At 44.2% G+C, this 20,777-nt stretch overlaps 1 protein-coding gene across 3 annotated transcripts in view; it reads right to left on the reverse strand.

Moving 5' to 3' along the window:
- Nucleotides 1–20,340, reverse strand: part of TUBGCP3 (tubulin gamma complex associated protein 3) — a 96,116-nt gene extending 75,776 nt beyond the window's left edge. For all 3 annotated transcript variants that reach the window (XM_025364572.1, XM_025364571.1, XM_025364573.1), the window contains exons 1-2: nt 20,060–20,340; nt 1,571–1,678 (exon numbers count right to left, since the gene is read on the reverse strand). In XM_025364572.1, the coding sequence (XP_025220357.1) occupies nt 1,571–1,678; nt 20,060–20,135 (184 nt within the window). In that variant the 5' untranslated portion in view covers nt 20,136–20,340. The remainder of the gene's footprint in view (nt 1–1,570; nt 1,679–20,059) is intronic.
- Nucleotides 20,341–20,777: the final 437 nt, after the last annotated feature.

A 20,777-nucleotide genomic window follows, 5' to 3' on the forward strand; every position in this document is an offset into this window, starting at 1 on the left:
TTTTTTTTTTTTTTTTTTTTTTTTTTTTTTTTGAGACGGAGTCTCGCTCTGTCAACCCAGGCAGGAGTGCAGTGGCCAGATCTCAGCTCACTGCAAGCTCCGCCTCCCGGGTTTACGCCATTCTCCTGCCTCAGCCTCCCGAGTAGCTGGGACTACAGGCGCCCGCCGCCTCGCCCGGCTAGTTTTTTTGTATTTTTCAGTAGAGACGGGGTTTCACCGTGTTAGCCAGGATGGTCTCGATCTCCTGACCTCGTGATCCACCCGTCTCGGCCTCCCAAAGTGCTGGGATTACAGGCTTGAGCCACCGCGCCCGGCCAACAGTTTTCTTATTTAAAAGGAAAATCCCAGACTCCCCTGAAGATCCATTGCAGCAATGTAGCTGTCAGTTCTTTAAGTATGAGTTTAAACAAACTTGATTTTTAGCTACTGACACATGCATAGTAGCCATGTTTAAATACGGGTAATATGCTCACCCTGAGGCCATGAAATGTGACTTTGTAAAGGAAACGGGCTGTTAATGCAGTACCTAACTGCTGGAGTCCTCAGTAATCATCTCAAATGGGTAAAATGGTTTAGGTTTCAAGGAGAGTATAGTGTTCTCATGTTGTTTTACAGACATTGAGGAAAATAAATTTTAATACGTTAACAGCAGTTTAAATACCCTATTTTTATTCCCCAGCGCTCTGCATCGTAACAGCAGATGGATCACTTCAGACTTCCACTGCTCATCCAGCCCTGAACTATGTCTAGGTGAAGTACTCTGGGTCACACCTTCAACTCTATCCCCAGCTGACTTGCCATCTAGTGCGGTCACACAGTTCTAAAATGGGACCTCCACAGACCATGGGCCAAACACAGTTCGTAATGCAACCGCCAGGTGTGGAAAACTGTGCCATGCAGGACTTCTAGAAGGTGTTATTACTGAGACCCTAGGCCAAATGGGCTTCTAGAAGGTGTTATTACTGAGACCCTAGGCCAAATGGGCTTCTAGAAGGAGTTATTACTGAGACCCAAGGCCAACGCCTACTCCACTTGGGCAGTTTAACGGGGAGGCCCAGCAAGGAAATGCACTGACCTTCGCGCAGGCCTCTTTTCTAGGCCAACTGAAAGGCACCACTGCGTTTGGGTTATACAGCCCACAGAACTATAAGGATGGAGAGCTGGCCACCTGCAAAAACCACCTTTCAAACAGGACTGCTCATGTGTGGCGGCTCATTACTCAGAGCCGAGCTTCCCACTCAGGCTCTCCAGAGGTGAAGCGGGGCGGCAGAGCCCTGCCAGGGATAATCAGATAATCTACTCGCCAGCCAAGAACTAACAAATGGAAAGCTTTCTTCTCTAAGGTGCCAGGATTTGCAAAAGCTTTATGCACCATCCCAGAATTAAACATTCTAAAGTACTATGTTCTAATAGTTCTGACTCTACAACAGAATTGACTTGTCCTTATTTTGTACCAATATTAAAATGTGCTTGGGAACTACATACACACCTACAGACATGCATACATACATCTGCTTAAGTTCTGACAAGTTTAAGAATCCACCACATGACATTTAAGAAAAATACGTACGCTCTTTCTTGATTTTTTCAGCTACTAGAAATTCATCTCTTTCAACAGTTGGGGCGAAGTTGCTGCCAATCACCCGCACAGCATACTGGAACTGCTGGGCTACATCAGCTGAAAGGCAAACAAAAGGATGTGGATTGTTACCAACCAGGTTAAGTTCTGGTCACCAGAAGCTTCCAGTTCAAGAACAATGAACTAGTAGTAACATCTATCTTCCATTTCCCCGAGGTCTTAACTGAGAGGACAGAAAAGCTATTAAGAAATCAAAACAGAATGAATGAATGAAATAAGAGTTCAATTTAAAATAAGAATGAGAACAGTAACATACCAGAGTCTGAAAAATCCTAGATGACAGAAAACAAACTGGCTCAGTAATCACGAAAAGAAAAGGAACAGAAAGGGTCACATCCCAACACATGAACATGAGGAGGAGGCCGGGTCAAGAGAGCCTCTGAGAAGCTCCCAGGTCAACAAACACAAAAAGCCAGAAGAGGGTCACTCAACAGTCAAAACGGACAGTTAATTTGCATTTGCGCCTCTAGATGAAGATGACAGCTTAAACACATGTGCCTCCACTCCCTTCAAAAACATCATAAAATTGAGGATAAAGGAGTTTTTAAAACTAAAAGCATAAACCAACAAGGACAAAGAAAACAAGGCAGAAAGGAATCAGAAGTCAAAAAATGTGAGAAGCCGGACTGCAGATGGATGTGTGGTAACTGATTCAAGAGGACAATGAAACCTGAACACTAAATGTCTGTCAGATTAAGAATGGGGAGAGGGGAGTAGGAGGAACAAATGTCAAAAAGAAATACAGTTCCCACTGCAGAGCCCAAGCAGGCTCAGGAAAGGAAGGAACTGGATACTCTCAGGATGCACGAGCAAGCAGGGCTGAAGGGGGAGACCTGGCTGCAAGTCTGGATGGAAAGAGAGTCCTGGGTCCTCCACCCAATCCCACACTGCCAGACAGCCACCAAGACCCGCCCAGCAAGCCTGGTCTGGATGGACTCTAAGGTAGCCCCGGTCACTAAGCAAAGGTGACAGACAACTCAGGGACCCCCAGTCCTTCCCAGAACGCCAGGATGCACAATTTGTCTATGGGAAAACTGATCGGCCCAAGAGAAAAGAGAGACAGACAGTGATGGGTGGGGATCCCCAACAAGCAGATGGGTCTTAGTCCAATTCAGGCAGACCACAGAGATACTGCAGAACTGGTTCCAATCACCACATTAAAGAAAATATCACAAACGGTGAGTCACATGAAACGTTTGGTTTCCCAGTGCATATAAAAGTTAGGTTTAATATACCATGGTCTATTAAGTATGGAACGGCATTATGTCTAAAAAGAAAAAAACATATACACACCTTAATTCAAAAATACTTTCTTGCTTAAAAATGCTAATCATCATCTGAGCTTTCAGCAAGTCGCAATCTTTTTGCAGGCAGAGGGTCTCACCTTGATGCTGACAACTGCTGACTGACCAGGGCGGTGGCCTCACCTTGATGCTGACGACTGCTGACTGACCAGGCCGGTGGCCTCACCTTGATGCTGACGACGCTGACTGACCAGGGCGGTGGCCTCACCTTGATGCTGACGACGCTGACTGACCAGGGCGGTGGCTGCTGAAGAATGGAGGGGCTATGGCAATTTCTTAACATAAGACAACAATGAAGTTTACCACATCGATTGGCTCTTCCTTTTGTGAAAGATTTCTCTGTAGCAGGTGATGTTGTTTGACAGCATTTTACCCACAGTAGAACTTCTTTTTGAAACCGAAGCCAATCCTCTCAAACCCTGCCACTGTTTTATTAACTAAGTTTATGTAACATTCTAAATTCTTTGCTGTCATTTCAACAATCTTCACAGCACTTCAGCAGGAGTAGGTTCCATCTCAAGAAACCACTTTCTCTGCCCATCAACAAGAAGCAACTCCTCATGCGTTCACATTTTATCAAGAGATTGTGGCAGTTCAGTCACATCTTCAAGATCCTCTTCTAATTCTACTTCTCTTGCTATTCCCCCACCACATCTGCAGTTCCTTCCTCCACTGAAGGCTTGAACCCTCAAAGTCATCCATGATGGCTGGAATCACTTTCTTCCAAACTCCTGCTAATGCTGACAATTTGACCTCCTCCCATAAACTCCTGTTAATGCTGACAACTTGACCTCCCCCCATGAATCACAAATGATCTTAATTCTAGAATGGTGAATCCTTTCCAGAAAGTTTTCAATTTACTTTGCCCAGATCCATCAGAGGAATCTCTATCTATGGCAACTATAGCCTTATAAAATGTGTTTCTTAAGTGAAAAGATTTGAAAGTTGAAGTTACTCTTTGGCCCATGGGCTGCAGAACAGATGCATGTACGCAGGCATGACAACTCCAGATGCATTCTCAACGAGCGGTAAGCAATCTTTTTCTGAGCTGCAGACCTTAACAGTAGGCTTGAAATATTCAGTAAACCGTGCTATAAAAAGATGTGCTGTCATGTAGGCTTTGTCGTTTCATTTCTAGAGCACAGGAAGAGCAGATTTAGCATAACTCCTAAGGGCCCCGGGATTTCTGGAATGGTCAGCGAGCACTGGCTTCAACGACTTCAGTCACCTGCTTCGTTAGCCCCAGACAAGAGAGTCAGCTTGTTCTTTGCAGCTCTGAAGGAAGGCACTAACTTCCCTCTAGCAATCAAAGTCCTAGATGGCATCTTCCAATGGAAGGGTGTTTCACCTACACGGAAAATCTGTTGTTAGAGTAGCCACCTTCCTCAGTGATCACAGCTAGATCTGGATGACTTGCTGCTTCATCTTGCACTTTTATGTTACGGAGATGGCTTTTTCCCTTCAATCTCATAAACTAAAAAACCCTGCCAGCTTCAAACTTTTCTTCTGCAGCTTCCTCACCTCTCTCAGCCTTCAGAGTTAGTGTCTTGCTCGAGATTAGGTTTTGGCTTAAAGGAATGCGGTGGCCGGTCTGATCTTCTATCCAGACCACTCGGATTTTCTCCATATTAGCAATAAGGCTGTTTCAATGTATTGCTCCTGTGTTCACTGGAATAGCACTTGTAATTTCCTTCAAGAACTTTTCCTATTCAATCACAACTTGACTAACTGGCAGAAAAGGCCTAGATTCTCACGTATCTCAGCTTTTGGTATGCCTTCCTCACTAAGCTTAACCATTTCTAGCTTTTGATTTAAAGTGAGAGACATGTTACTCTTCATTTCACTTGAACACTAATTTCTTTTATTATTATTTCTTCTAAAAAACAAAAAGCGGGATACACGTGCAGGACGTGCAGGTTTGTTACACAGGTACACGTGTGGCAGGTTTGTTACACAGGTACACGTGTGCCATGCTGGTATGCAGCACCTAGTGACCCATCCTCTAAGTTCCCGCCCTCACCGCCCCCCCACCCTCCAACAGGCCCTGGTGTGTGTTGTTCCCCTCTCTGTGTCCATGTGTTCTCACTGTTCAACTCCCACTTATGAGTGAGAACAAGTGGTGTTTGGTTTTCTGTTGATTACTAATTTCATTTAAATAGTAAGAAGTCACTGTAAGGCTATTAACTGGCCTAATTTCAATATTGCTGTGATTCAGGAAACAGAGAGGCCTGAGGAGAGGGGGCGCGGCAGGGAACCCTTGGTTGACAGAGCAGTCAGAACATACACAACATTTTTTTATTAAGTTTGTGCACTTCATGGCACCCCAAAACAATTACAATAGTAGCATCAAAGATCACAAGTTACACATCAACGTAACAGATATAATAACATGAAAAAGTCTGAAATACTGTGAGAATTTCCAAATATGACACAGAGATACAAAGTGAGCGCATGCTGTTGGAAAAATGGTGCCTAAAGACTTGCTCAACGCAGGGTGCCAAAAACCTTCCAATTGTCAAATAACACAGTATCCGTAAAGGACAATAAGATGACGTGTGCCTGTCCTCCACAAGGAAGCTCAGCACTGGGCAAATGCTGCCCTAGCCAAGACCTTCCAACAACTCCACTCTTAAAGATGAAAAGAACAGGTATCACCAGACACCCGAGGGCATCATCTAACACAAAAAAGAGACAAACACAAGAAGGAAAAAAGGAAGCTCTAAGAAAAAGTGACAACATAGGAAATAAGAAAATGGGGGGAATATGTACAAAAACAAAGAAGCTATAATGGCCTACGAGATTAGACATAACACATCCATGAAATAAAACAGGATGCCATAAATTCAGAGAAGACAAGCTCTTGAATATTAAAAGTATGAAGGCAGATGTTTTTTAAAATAAGTAGAAAGCTTGCATTTAAAATTGAAGAAGTATCTCAAAAACAAAAACAAAAAGGCAAAAAGACGGAAATTAAGACAGCCAAGACAAGGAAATCACCAGATCAGGCCAGGCAGAAGTGGGGAGGCAGAAACCTGGAGTGCAATACATGTCCAAAGAAGTCACACAAGACAGAAAGGATGATAAGGGAAGGGCCTGGGAAGTTACATGGTTCACAGAAACTGCCTTAGCCCCATGAAAAAATCCAGGCTGTCATCTCTGCAGAGGCAAACTCCCAATCTGAGGAACTCCCACCCTCAGTACAAGGGATCTGGGAGAAGAATGGTTCCCCACTACAGTCTCAGCAGCAAAAGAATGTCAAGGGTCAGGAAGAAATACTTAGGAAAGCCTCCACCTTCCGAGTAAAGCAATCACTTCGATAAGTGAATTGGAGTTGGCACCAGGGTGGGATAGCCTGCCTGTGTACCCAACTTCTATGACTCCAGAAGTCAAGCTACCAGTAGATACCTCCAGATCCCCGCACCCCCTGACCACTGAGTGCTGGGCCCAGTTCAACCTGAGATGCAAACGAGCAGCCCAACAGGGCAGTGCCCAGCTGCATCCGCCAGCAAAAGCCAACACTGTTCTCCATCCGAGGAAGGAAGTGGAACTATGAGTGGCATCTGGAAATCCAAGTGAGCAGTCTGAGCTCAGTGCGGCGTCCCCTGCCCAATCCACAGAGAACCTTCAAGTGGGCACTCTGAGCTCCCAGTGTGGCTTCCCCTGTCCAATCCATAGAGAATCCAAATCCCCAGAAATGTAAGAAAGGATTTAAGGAAGACATAAAACCGGAAAAGTGGATCTAAGAAGGGCACTCTTGGTGAAACAGAAACTGAAGAATCCCTGAAAGATGTAAAGAAAACAAACAGGATTGACCTGAAAGAAGGAACTACAGACAGAAGTCATCTCAGTCAAGACAGAGTAAGCACACTCCACTACTGATGGCAAAAAATGTAAAACTCTGGCAAATTTACATAAAACACCTCTAAAAAGACTCTGAACAATGGGTAAGAGGAGCAGACTGGGTATGAAACTCATGGATCAAAGGAAAACCTGGAGTGACTTCCCCCATTTTTGCTTTTTGATACTTTGTTTATGTGTTTGCTGTCTACGACACCAGCTGGGGCCGGGTAACACTCCAAAACCCAAACCACAAACAAGCAAAGACTGAAACACCTCCAATCCAGGCCCAGTCTCCCCAGCCAGGGCCCAGGTGGGGAGGGAGGGAGGAAGCACCACCGCTCTCCCAGCCCCGTGTCAGGCTACCAGCCCCTTCCACCTTCACTCAGGGGCACCCCCACAGTGGGCTGCCCCATTCCACACTTGGCAAGAACCAATAATGGCCCCAAGACTCCATCACAAGGCTGGCAGGCTGCGGGGTTTGGATTTTAGCCAGAACATGAGGAAGTGTGTTGGGAACCAGAGAGTGAGAGCAGCAGCACAGAAGGGGAAGCTGGAAAAAGGCACCCCTTAAAGCTACGTGCTGTCGAGAAGGAGCCCAACTGAGACATGATGAAAGACATCTTCGGCCGGGCACGGTGGCTCACACCTGTAATCCCAGCACTTTGGGAGGCCGAGACGGGCGGATCACAAGGTCAGGAGATCGAGACCATCCTGGCTAACATGGTGAAACCCCGTCTCTACTAAAAAACACAAAGAAAAAAAAAAAAAACTAGCCGGGCGCGGTGGCGGGCGCCTGTAGTCCCGGCTACTCGGGAGGCTGAGGCAGGAGAATGGCGTAAACCCGGGAGGCGGAGCTTGCAGTGAGCTGAGATCTGGCCACTGCACTCCAGCCTGGGCGACAGAGAGAGACTCCATCTCAAAAAAAAGAAAAAAAAAAAAAAGAAAGACATCCTTAAAAATGAAAGGATGAAGAAAGTCCACAAAAACACTATTCAAAATGAACGTGAACTGGCTATATTTCTATCAGACAAAGTAAACTTTAGACTAAGAAAAATTAACAAGGATAAAGAAGGGACCACAAAATGATAAAAGGGCAATTCACCAAGATGACATAGCAATTCTAAACGTGAACACTCTATACAGCAGAGCTGTAAGACACATGAAGCAAACTCTAACAGAACTGAAAGGAAAAACAGACATTCACAAATACATCTGGAGATACCAAGGGGCATTTCTCAGTAATCAAAAGAGCAAGTGAAGAGAAAACGAGCAAGGATATAGACTTGAACACCAACAACCAACTAAACCTAATCGGTATTCACACAACAGCCCACCCCACAACCAAACAACACACACTCTTTTCAAATGCCCGTGGAACGTTCAGGACAGACTGAATTGTGGGTCACAAAGCAGTTTGATTAAACAGAAAACAATAAGATTATTCAAAGTATGTCCTCTAACACTAACAGAATTAAACTAGTAATCCTTAAGAGAATGGTATCTGAAAAATCTCCAAATATCTGGCAGTCAGTCAACACACACATGGGCCAAGGAGCCAATGAGCCAAGAGCCAAGAGCGCCACAGCCACTAGAGCTGGAAAAGGCGACGCAGCACCCCCTAGAGCCTCCAGGGGGAGCCCAGCCCTGCAACCTGCAGTTAGCCCACAACACTGCCTTTGGCTGTGGCCTCCAGAAACACAGGGGGATAAATGAACTAATTTGTGATAATCTGTTACAGCAGTCATAGGAAAATTATATATGTCCCTTTCATTATTTAAATTAAACTTTATTTAAAAGGTTGTTTTATATCGTTACATTTTATTGCATCTTCACAGTAACAACTACAAGACTTAAAAATTCATGGAATGAATGTAATTCTGAACAGTTAAAAAATTTAATGGAAGCAAGGTTGAGCTGTCTGAAGAAAGGTGAGAACAAGCCTCAAACTGGAAAACCTGCTACTCCTTTCTCTTTCTCTATAAAGGTCCTAGAAATCTCTCGGGGAAAAGCCTCAAACTGCAGTAAATGCACTTTCAAGGGGTTGCAGTAGAAGAAAGCAATGCAACTTCTTACTCCAAGAGCAAGCACTTCAAACTTGCAGTCATAGGCGAATCAGTTCTGGAGACCTAACGCACAGCATGGGGACGGCAGTTAGTGACAATGGATTGTGTACTTGAAATCTGCTGCGAGTAAATCAGGTTTTTCTCAGCCCACACACACACACACACACACACACACACACACAAAAACAGGTACCGAGGTGAGCTGATGAACATGTTAACTAGCTTCATTGGGGTAATCATTTCACAATCCATACATACATCAAAGCAACACATTGCACACCTTAAATATATACATTTTGGATTTATCAATTACACCTCAACAAAGTTGAAAAAAAATACATGGGCAATAAAAACTGTCAAGGAAAATTAGAAAATGAATTGAATGAAAATAAAAACACAACATATCAAAATATGTGAGATGTGGCTAAAACAGTCCTTAGAGGAAAATTTACAGCATAAAATGCTTTCTTTAAAAAGGAAGATAGACCTCAAATCAATAATTTCAGTTTATATGATAAAATCTGGAAAAAGAACAAAGTATACATTAGGAAATTAAAAAAAAAAAACAGCAATCAATGAAATTTACAACAAAAAAATGGTGGGGGGGGAAATCAATGAAACCAAAATCTGGATTCTTAAAAAAAAAAAAAAAAAGAAAAAAAGGACAATAGAATTGATAAACCTTTACCAGACTGACCAAGAAAAACAAGACAAGACACAGAATCAGGAGGGGATATTGCCACTGACCTTATAGAAATTTAAAAGATAGTAAGGGCTAAGTAATTTATGTAGACACTTCACTCTCAAGGAAGTAGCTAAAACATAACTCCACATTGTAAGGGTGGGCTGGGCATAGTAACTTTCTTCCAAAGAGCACAATACAAGCAGAAAAAAGAGAGTCACTCACAGCAGAGAAACCTGGCACACACACACCTTAGCCAAGTGAGGAAGGTCCCTTTCAAGAATGATGAATCACCCTGGTGGCAGGTACCCTCCATAGGATGTGATGAAAATGTCACTTCACCTCGGGGGTCTTCCTCCCAAAAATACATAACCCCAGTCTAGTCATGATAAAAATATCAGACTCAATTGAGGTAGTCTACAAATAACCTTTAATCCTCAAAACTCTCAAGATCATGAAAAAAAAAAAGTCTGAGAAATTGTCAATTTCAAGCGGAGCCCAAAGAGACAAGACAATTGAATGGAACATTCCTAGAGGGAGCCTAGAGACAGCAAAAGGCCACTGAGTGATAACTCAGGAAATCTAAATAACTATGGAGCTTCATTAATACTAGTGTATCATTACTGATTAATTCTAACAAGTGCACCACGGGAATGTAAGATGCTAATAATAGATGAAATGGTATTGGGCTTACAGAAACTCTATATTTGCAATTTTTCTGTAAGTCCGCAATCATTCTAAAATAAAACATTTTTTTTTAATATATTAATGCCAAGACTCACTTTTCACAAATTCTGATTTTATTAGTCTGGAGTGGGGGGCCATGGCATCAACATTTTTTAAAGGTCCGTTTTAAAACTTTTAGTCTTCAAGATAAGAAAGCAACTAAAATGTGAGGGGGGAAAAAAGCTTCCTTGGTAAACTCAAAAATGAATTTCAACCTATATCACATGCCATATATGAAAATTTGTTGGGAAAAGCTGAGTGTTGGGAGAAGCTGAGGCAGGGCATGTCTGACATCATGTAAAAGAGTCTTGGAACATGTCCGGGGTCCAGGGTCTAAAACCCCTTGTGGCCTCTGGAACACCAACTTCTGCACTAAAGGGTGGAAGAAGGTTACCCTGATGCACCATAATTTAAGCCCAGGGCATAAGACCCCTCGTGGCTTGGATAGAATCCAGGGCTCATGGCTATGAAATGTGTCTAGACTTGCTGGCTCCTTGCTCCTTGCTCTCCCAGGATCGACTGTTAACTTGAGTTAAAAGAACCTGCTCTCCATTATCTCAAGCAGCAGAGCATATGCTAAACCATCACAGCTATAAATCATGTGCTTAATGCAACGTGACCTTTCGACCCCCACATTCTCACAACCTGTTTCTTTGTTTGATCACCAATAAATAGTCTGGGCCTCCAGAGCTCGGGACCTTCACAGCCTCCACACTTAGCCATGGTCCCCTGAACCCACCTTCTCTCTCAAACTGTCTTTTCTCATTCCTTTGACTCCACCAGACTTCGTCACCCCCACGACGTCGTGTTGGGGCTGATCACGCCAACAAAAATTAACTCAAATAAAAGAGTAAAATATAAGCCCCTCTTAGAAATAAAACAAAACAAAAGAAGAAATCTTGGCAACTTTGAGTTTGGCAGAGTTCCTACATGACACCAAAATGATGACCCCATTTTTTTAGAAATTCATAAATTGGCCTTCATTGAGATTAAAAACTTTTGCTTTGCAAAAGACACTGTTAAGAGAATGAAAATACTGAGAAAAAAAATTTGCAAAACACAAAGACAAAAAAAAGTTTTGAACGGATAATTCACCAAGAAGACATATGAATGGCAAAACACACACACAAAGATGTTCAACATCACTAGGAAAATGAAAATTAAAACCACACTGAGATATCAAAACACACTTGCTAGAACAGCTAAGATAAAAACCACAAACACTGCTGAGTGCCAGTGAGGCCATGGCATCCCTGGAGCGCTCCCACACTGCTGGTGCGGAGGCAAAGCAGCCACAGCCACACTGGAAGAGAGTCTGGCAACTTCTGAAACCAATGAGCATGCACCTGCCCCGAGGCCCAGCAACCCCACTTGTAGGTGTTTATCCTACAAAACTGACTTATGTTCATAGCAGCATTATCCATAACTGCCAAAAATGGAAGCAAGCCAAATGTCCCTCGCTGGTTAAATGGATAAACTGGTTCATCATACAATGGAACACTACTCTGCAATGAAAAGGAATGAACTATTGATAGGGCACTGTAAATGCACCTCAAATGCGTTATGCTAAGTGAAAGAAACAAGTCTCAAAACTTCTGACTGCACACTGTATGACTGCATTTACACGAAATTCTAGAAGCGGGGACGTCCACAGACACAGGACGGTGGCTGCCAGCACAAAGGCAAAATGGTAGCACAGAGGAAATCACTGTGAACCTAAACACTGAGAATTTTTTTCAATGGGCTAAACAGCAGAATGGAGATACTAAAGGACACTTTAAATGCAAGCTGGAAAAATCAAACACAACAAAAGACAGAACAGTTAGAAATTATGAAGAAGAATAAAATAGTAAAATTTTTCTATCATTAAGAAAAAGTCAGCCTAGCATGGAGGCTCACGCCTGTAACTGCAACACTTTCAGAGGCTGAGGTGGATCGCTTGAGCCCAGGAGTTTGAGACCAGCTCAGACAACACAGCAAGACCCATCTCAAAAAAAAAAAAAAAAAAAAATTTCTAAGTATGTCACTAGTTTTGAAAAAAAATAAATTTTAAAAAAAGAAAAAGTCCTCAGATTGAAGAGATGTAGATCTCTGATGACTCTGCTTAATCTAAGTGTTAATTCAGGTAAATTTTTAAGTTCCGCACCTAGACACATTATTGCAAAATTTCAGAACATAAAAGATTTTTTAAAAATCCTAAAAGCTACCAGATACAACTTCAAAGGAGTAAGAAATGGATTAACATCAGACTTCTCAACCATCATGAAAGAATACCTTCAAAGTGGGCAGAGGAAAAACACTTCAGACCAAAATGTCTCTATCTGACTGATGATCCAAGAGTTCAGGAATAGGAGCACGAAGGGAAATAAAGACATTTTCAGACTATTAAGTACTTATTTAGATCGGCAAATCCTGTCGATTCTATTCCTAAAAGCAAATCCCAAATATGATCACTCCACAGCTACCATCCCATTACAGGAAGTCTCCTGAGGAGCTGGTCACCTGCTTCCACCTTTGCCCCCTTAGAGTGAATTATCCACCCAACAAAGTGATCCTCTTAAAATATAAATATTATCATCACTCTACTCACTCACCCCCCATCACACTCACAACAGAACCCAAACTCCTGGCCCCAGCAAAGGGAGCCAGCCCCTCGCTCCCCACATTTCACTCCTGCTATTCCTGGAACACACCAAGCTCACCTCCAGCTTGGCGCCCGGCTTGCTCTTCTCCACATCCTCTCAGGACTCACACCCCCCATCATTCTGTCTCTATTCTAGCTAAAGCAGACACAGGTGCAGTGTGTCAGCAAGGATCCAGGGAATGCCTACGTGGTGGGGAAAGGAACAAAATGAAACCTAAAACGTTTTGTGTGGTCACAGGATCGGGGTAGTTTTTATTTTTTTCCTTACATTTTTCCACACTCTCTGAATTTTTACCCTGAGTATGTATTAATTTTATAAATATTAAAAGTATCATCGAAAAGTTTCCTTAAAAAGTTGTGTCACTATTTTAGTTAAAATTTTTTTTTTTTTTCCTAGACAGGGTCTCACTCTGTCGCCCAGGCTGGAGTGCAGTGGTAAGATCTCGGCTTCCTGCAACTTCTGCCTCCCGGGCTCAAGTGATCCCCCACCTCAGCCTCCCAAGTAGCTGGGACTACAAGTATGTACCACGCCCAGCTAATTTTTACATGTTCTGTAGAGACAGGGTCCCACCATGTTGCCCAGGCTGGTCTCAAACTCCTGGGATCAAGCAATCCTCCCGCCTTGGCCTCCCAAAGTGCTGGGATTACAGGTGTGAGCCACCACACACAGTAAAAATTATTTTTAGGTTACCATTTTCACACTCAAGTACATCACATAAATATCCCCACTCCAAATGTTTTATATACTTTTCAGCTTTCTCCCACCAAAAAGTCAGGAACTCTTCAATACCAGAAACACTCTCCTCTTCGCCTCCTCACTTTCTCTGCACCTCAGATGGACGTCGTCATTTCACTCCCACTTACCTCTTCAGCCACACCTGGGTCTCCCTGTCCTCTTACCAACCAAATTTCCAGTCTATCCTTCTTTCTGATTATAAAATATTTTCAAAATCCAACAGTTACTTATTAAACCAAATCTACTTAATCTGTGTTTCAAAGGGAAAAGCACAGAATCTGGACTACTAAAGAAATTAGCCATGGCAATCAATCCTTGTTTAGTGAACCTGTAATCAAAGAATAAGCTGGGAAAAATCAAGCAATGTCCACCACACAATTCTGGCTTAGATACTCCTAAAACATTGTTCAGTGTTTAAAGTATAACTAAACTCAATCAGTAACTCAATGAATAACTTCTAAGTACTTACTACAGGCCAAACACATCGGGCCCTAACAATATGATGTACAGTGGTTAACGAGACGGACATAAACACAACAAATGTGGCACATGAGTACCCAAGGCAGACTGTGATAAGAGCGTCAAAGAAAATGAGGGCACTATGACAGCTCACGACTAGGAGGACCTCATGAAGTAGATGCTGAGGGAGGGCCTTGCAGGAAGCGCCGTTAGCCTGGCAGCCAAGGCTGCCGCATGAGGAGCCCCGGGAGCAGAGAGGGGAACCCACAGGGAAGGGCGGCACTGGACACTACTGCTGCAGGAAGGCTGTGCCACGGGGCTCTAAATGCCACTCAGCCAGTCACTCCATGGAGAACCCCAGGTGACAAGGTCCAGAGGTAGATCTCTGATGACTCTGCTTAATCCAAGAGTAAAAAATAGAGTACTCCATCTTTTTGGCCACAAATCACCTCAGGAGTGGTCTAGTTCTCCCACCTCTAATCTGCTCTGGGTGTGTGAGGGGTGGACAGTTCTCAGGTTCCCGGGAGGGGAGTGAAGACTCCTCTGATGATCCTCTGAAAATATTTCAGTGAATGCAAGGGCACGCTGCCTGACCAGAGAGCAGTGCTGCTGAGTTGTACACTCTAAACACAAGAGCAGGTAGCAGTGAGACGCCGTCCCACAGGCTGGGCCATGACTTGTCTCTATCAAGCACACAGAGAAATTTGCCATCGAATTCAGTACTTAAGAGCAGGGATGAATTAATTCAAAATACCAACCTGTGGAATCAGAAACCTGGGTTCCAACCTCGGCCCCGCAATTTCCTAGCTAGATGATAGTGAGCAACTACTTAATCTCTCAGTCTCAGTTTTCTCATCTACAAAATGAGGTTCACCATAATTCTACCACGGTATAAGCACAACATCCAGCATATTTTAAGTTTTCTATAAATGTTAGCTATTTGTATTATTATTAACCTGAAAATATTATTTAAATACATACTATATCTACTACAGCCATTAAAATCACAACTCAAAAAATACTACAGCCATTAAAATCACAACTCAAAAAATGCACCCAATTTTTAACCTTAAGCAAGACGATTTAGTCTTCATCCTGAAGATTATTAGTAGAGAGCAAATTAAGCCATCAACAGATTCGATGAGACTGATTTTCTAGAAAGGACCCTCTGACTGCAGAGGAGAAGCGGAACTAGAAGAGATACCAAGCCAAGGCAAGACCCTCGGCTGGAACTGCGGAACTCAGTCCCAAATGTGAAGGCTCCAGAGACACCTGGATGTGGGCTCAAGAGCTTTTAAACAAAAAAGTTGCCCTTTGTATCCCCAAAAGATTCTATACACCCTCAGGTTAAAAATGACAACCGAACTTCAAGATGCACAAAAATAAATGCGACCCAAGTGAATACAGAAACTCCACAGTTGGGTGCTTTCTCAAGATTCAAAAAACTGCAGAAAAGTTGAACTGTTTGGGAAGACCTAAGTTTCTGCCTTCCTGTTTCTTGTCTACAGTGTGGCTTATTTGTTCCACACTCCTGCTTTTCTGAAGGATGGGGGAGGTCAGGGGGGAGTTGGGAGTAAGCCACAGAGCTCAGTAGAGGAACAGAGCACATCCACTGCCATCCTTGACTCCAGATGGAAGTCAGAGTAACTTTCACGCATTTTAATGTTTCAGATGCCAAGCGCCAACAGAGACCTACAGGATCAGAAGCCCTAGAGATGGAGCCCACAGTATTAATTCTGAGTAGGTCCCACATTTAGAGAGTTTAAAATGAAAAGGCATGAAGTTAGATACCACAAAAAGTCCTGTTCTCAACCACTGGCCACCAGTTCCCCCTCCCACAGGCAATCAACGTCATCAGGTTCTTGTGTAATCACAGGTGATCCCAATGCATGGCTCTAGTTGAAAAGCAATGCTCTAAAACAGCAAAAACATTACTCTGGATGTGTGGTTCTCAAACTTTTTGGTCTTGGGGCTTGTTTACACTATTAAGATTGAGAACTCCAAAAAGCTTTTGTTTATGTAGGTTGTATCTATCCATAGTTACCATATTAGAAATTTAAACCAAGACAATTTTTAAATTTTAACTTATTTAAAAATAGTAAATCCATTAAGTACAACTTGAAACAAAGCCTGAAACTCTGAAATTTTAATACACAGCTAATGTATATCTTAATACACATGTAATACACATTGATCTTCCCAATGATGTAATTACATAACCAAAGGAAGATCGCGTGGTATTTGGAACTTCATCAAAAGCTCTTTATCGTTTTGGAAAATCACGAAATCAACACCACTTGTCGTACTGAATCACCAAAACAATACTCCTTTATCTTCTGCTAGTGGCTTGTAGTACAGTCAATAGAGGTCTTGCATATTATGGCAATCATCTTCGAATATGTGGTGTACTGTAGTCATACCTGAACATTTACGATGAAATACTTATCTAATATAAATTCCTCTTTATGTATTCTTTACCTCATAGAAAAAGGATTACAAAGTAGCTATGAAAAGAAGTGTAACCTCTGAAAGATTTGAAACACTAACATCAAGCACACTGCTTCCAATGATAAGAATAACTACCCAAAGACATAATAAATAAATGTGCTCCCAGGAGGGGCAGGGATATGAAGACAGGATTTGACTATAACTGGCTGGCAGTATGTGTTTCAAGCAAATTCACAGATGTTATAAGTTGGAAAAGGTGGTAAATCACGCTTATGTTAACTTTATAAAATTGTCAAGCACCATTTTATGTAGGTGCTTTGCTTCTGAAGGTCCCTTGAAGTCAACTGTTTAATTTTTTAAAAGATACCTTATAAAAATGTGATTCGTATGAAATTCTCATTAAAAGTAACAAGTACCTATTATGCCTTGATTTCATAGTACTAAAGAAGCAATGTATTACAAAAGCATAAGGCCAATTGTTGGTAACATGTCATCAAAGAATAATTAATCAAATGTTCTCTGGAGTTACCAGATAAAATGCCCACTAATCAAATTTTTTAACATCAAATATTGTAAAGGTAGTAATTAATATTGCTCCTTTGCTCACTAAGGTATAACAAATGAATGAACAAGGTAAGCTACTATTTATAAATTCTTCAATAAATAACAGCATAATTTAAAATTATATCATAAATGCTTGACAATCCTAGCTATCTAGAACACAGCAAAAACAGCATCACCTTTAATGGATTTCATGACATAATTTATTCAGAAAGGGCCGGGCACAGTGGCTGGCACCTGTAATCCCAGCGCTTTGGAAGGCCAGGGGTGGGGGGCAGGGAGAGATCACTTGAGGTCAGGAGTTCGAAAGCAGCCTGGCCACATGGTGAAACCCCATCTCTACTAAAAACACAAAAATTAGCCAGGAGTGCTGGCATACACCTGTAATCCCAGCTACTCGGGGACTGAGGCAGGAGACTGACTTGAATCCAGGAGGCAGAGGTTGCAGTGAGCCAAGATCAGGCCACTGCACTCCAGCCTAGGTGACAGAGCAAGACTCCGTCTCTAATAAATAAATAAATAATTCAGAGAGGACCCTGCCAGGATTTGAGAGCCCACTTTTAATTTAGACACAATTCTAAATGGGAAGACAGTAGGATACAGAATTTTGCTGAAAAGAAGCTTTTCAACCTCTTAGAAGGGGCAAAACTTTTATATCAAAGAATCTTCAATGTTTTTAAAAAAAAAAAAAAAAAAAAAAAAAAAAAAAAAACGTTTTTGGCCGGGCACGGTGGTGGCTCACGCCTGTAATCCCAGCACTTTGGGAGGCCGAGGCAGGACGATCACGAGGTCAGGAGACCGAGACCATTCTGGCTAACACGGCGAAACCCCGTCTCTACTAAAAATACAAAAAATTAACCGGGCGTAGTAGCGGGCGCCTGTAGTCCCAGCTACTCTGGAGGCTGAGGCAGGAGAACTGCGTGAACCTGGGAGGCGGAGCTGGCAGTGAGCCGAGATAGCGCCATTGCACGGTAGCTTCAGCGACAGAATGAGACTCTGTCTCAAAAAAAAAAAGTTTTTAAGTTGAGAAATACCATTTGAGCTCACGATGAATGACTTTCAAAATCCAATTATGACAATGGGAATGTATGAATGTGTGGTTTATCCCTAGAACAAAAAACTCTGGAACCACTGGTACAAGGAAAACACTGACATTAAGTTGGATAAGTCCTATCAATCTTAGTTTTATCTGATTCCCCCTATGACGAGGAACATGAAACATGAGAAAGGAAACTCAGTGTGCTAATGACAAAAACAAAGGAGGGCAGGCCATGCTCATAACTCAAGGCCTTTTCGTTGGTTCTCTCTACTCAGAACCTTCCCCAGATGTTCAAATGGCCCTCCCTTACTCCATTCAGGTCTCTGTAAATATTTCAGAGGCTTTCCCTCACCTGTCTCTTCTATTTCTTTTTTTTTTTTTTTTTTTTTTTTGAGGCGGAGTCTCGCTGTCGCCCAAGCTGGAGTGCAGTGGCGCAATCTCAGCTCACTGCACGCTCCACCTCCAGGGTTCGCACCGTTCTCCTGCCTCAGCCTCCCGAGTAGCTGGGACTACAGGCGCCCGCCACCACGCCCGGCTAATTTTTTGTATTTTTAGTAGAGACTGGGTTTCACTGTGTTAGCCAGGATGGTGTCGATCTCCTGACCTCGTGATCTGCCTGTCTCTATTCCTTTACCGTACTTTTTCACCACAGTACTTATTGCTAATTAACATGGCTGGTTTATCATCTGTCTCTTCCACTAGAGTGTCAGATCTGTGGGAGGAATGACTTGTGCATCTGCATCACCAGCACTTAGCATAGTTCCTGGGAGGAACTTTGAGGACGGGGTTGTCCTCAAAGATTTCTTAGATAAATAGAGATAAAATGAAACTTTACAAAATGTAGCAAGAATTGTGTGAAGTCACTCATTTAATAGTAACACAAAATAATTCATGATTGCCCAAAGATTATCATAGAACATCCAATGAATTACACGCAGTAATTGTCATGAAGCATAAAAAGTCAAAATGCATTCCCAGTACTTTAAATGTAACTTTGAAGTCTTCCTTCAAAAACTGAATAACTTCTTTTCCACATTTTGGTCCTTAAGACGTAACACACTTGCTTCCATTACTCAGAAAACTCCCTCTCGGTGCATACTCACTCTCCCCCCCACCAACCTGGCCAAAACACGGAGCAAGAAATGGCATCCTGTACCATTTCTTTCAAAGTACCTCGGCTACAAAATGGTTTTGCCTACTGTATAGGATTAGTTTAGCTTATTAGTAACAATATTCGCCATGTGAACTTTCCCAGAATAGTTTTATATCAAATCCAACCCTCACCCCTTTAAACAGTAGAAAATATGGCAGATAACAGTCGTTAACACCCCATTCCCATAATGCTCAAGCCTGTTAAACTTTCCTAATGAAAAGGGACGATGATGTGACTCTCCAGCACCCCGCATGCTCCTCCGCGGCGCAGCCGCTCTCTCCACCCCACGCAGCATGAACCCAAAGGCACGCAGAGGCGCCCTCCCCTGGCGTGTGACACCAGAGAACCGGCATAAATTGGCGAGCTGGCATTCCTGCCATCCTCACTGACGGACCCGCGCGCGGAGTGAGCGGTGACTCAGCCCGCTCCGGCCCGGACTCCGCCCTCCCGCCTCCCGGCCCCGCGCTCTGGCCCCGGCCTCGGGCTCTCCACTCCCTCCGTCCCGGTCCCGGCCCCCAGCCCTCCGCTCTCCTCCCTGGCTCCCTGACCCCCGAGCCCCAGCCCTCCGCTCTCCTCCCCGGCTCCCTAACCCCGGAACCCAGCCCTCCGCTCCCTCGTCCGGGCCCCACGTCCTCGGCCGGTCCCCAGCCCTCTGCCCCGGCCCTGCATCCTCGTTCCTCCAGCCCTGGGACGTATTAGGGCTGCACGCGCAGGGAGTGGCCCCCGGGGTGGGTCTGCAGGCCCCGCGTCGCCCGGCCCCTCTACCTTCGCTCCTGCCCAGGATCCTGCAGCACAGGTTCTGCAGCAGAACGTTCGGCGACTTCTGGTCCGGGGTCGCCATCCTTGCCCGGGACTGTGCGCGGGGGTCTGGGCAGAGCCGCCACCGCCGCCGCAAGCGCAGGGACCGCGGCCCGCGCCCTCCCTGCGCCCCTCAAGCTCCCGGCTCCCGACAGGCTAAGGCGCGGGCGCCGCCGGCCACCAGGGCGCCATTTTAACGGAACCCGCCGAAAGCGCGGGCGCTTCCCACAATGCCCCGCTTCTTCCCTGCGCCGCGACCGCGCGTGCGGCTGCCTAAGCGTTCCCGGCCCTGCCCTGCGTATTCCCCCGGCTGCTGCCCGTCCGGCCGGGAAAGTTCCGGGCGACAGGTGGCCCGAGGCCCTCGAGCTGCGCGGACAGAGCGGCCCTGGAGTCGCGAGCGTCACGGGCTTCCTTGGAGAGCACTTGGTGGCCGGTAGCACCTTAAAGGCCATAATTTGGTGTGTTTATATGGGGGCGTGTGTGTTAACGGCATTGGTTTGATTCACGCTTCTGATGAAAGAAGCCTGTTTAAAGGGTGCAGGGGGTTATGCGGTGTGGCAAGTCACCTGCTACTCTCCAGCAGGCGCCCTGCTCAGGCCCGACCTCACACCGCCGCGCAGGCCGCTCCCCCAGGCCCGGGTGACTGGGACGTCCTGGGAAAATAAATCAATCACGTACGGAGTGA

This window comes from Theropithecus gelada, chromosome 17 (genome assembly GCF_003255815.1).
Source record: "Theropithecus gelada isolate Dixy chromosome 17, Tgel_1.0, whole genome shotgun sequence".
In the NCBI taxonomy this organism is placed as follows: Eukaryota; Metazoa; Chordata; class Mammalia; order Primates; family Cercopithecidae; genus Theropithecus; species Theropithecus gelada.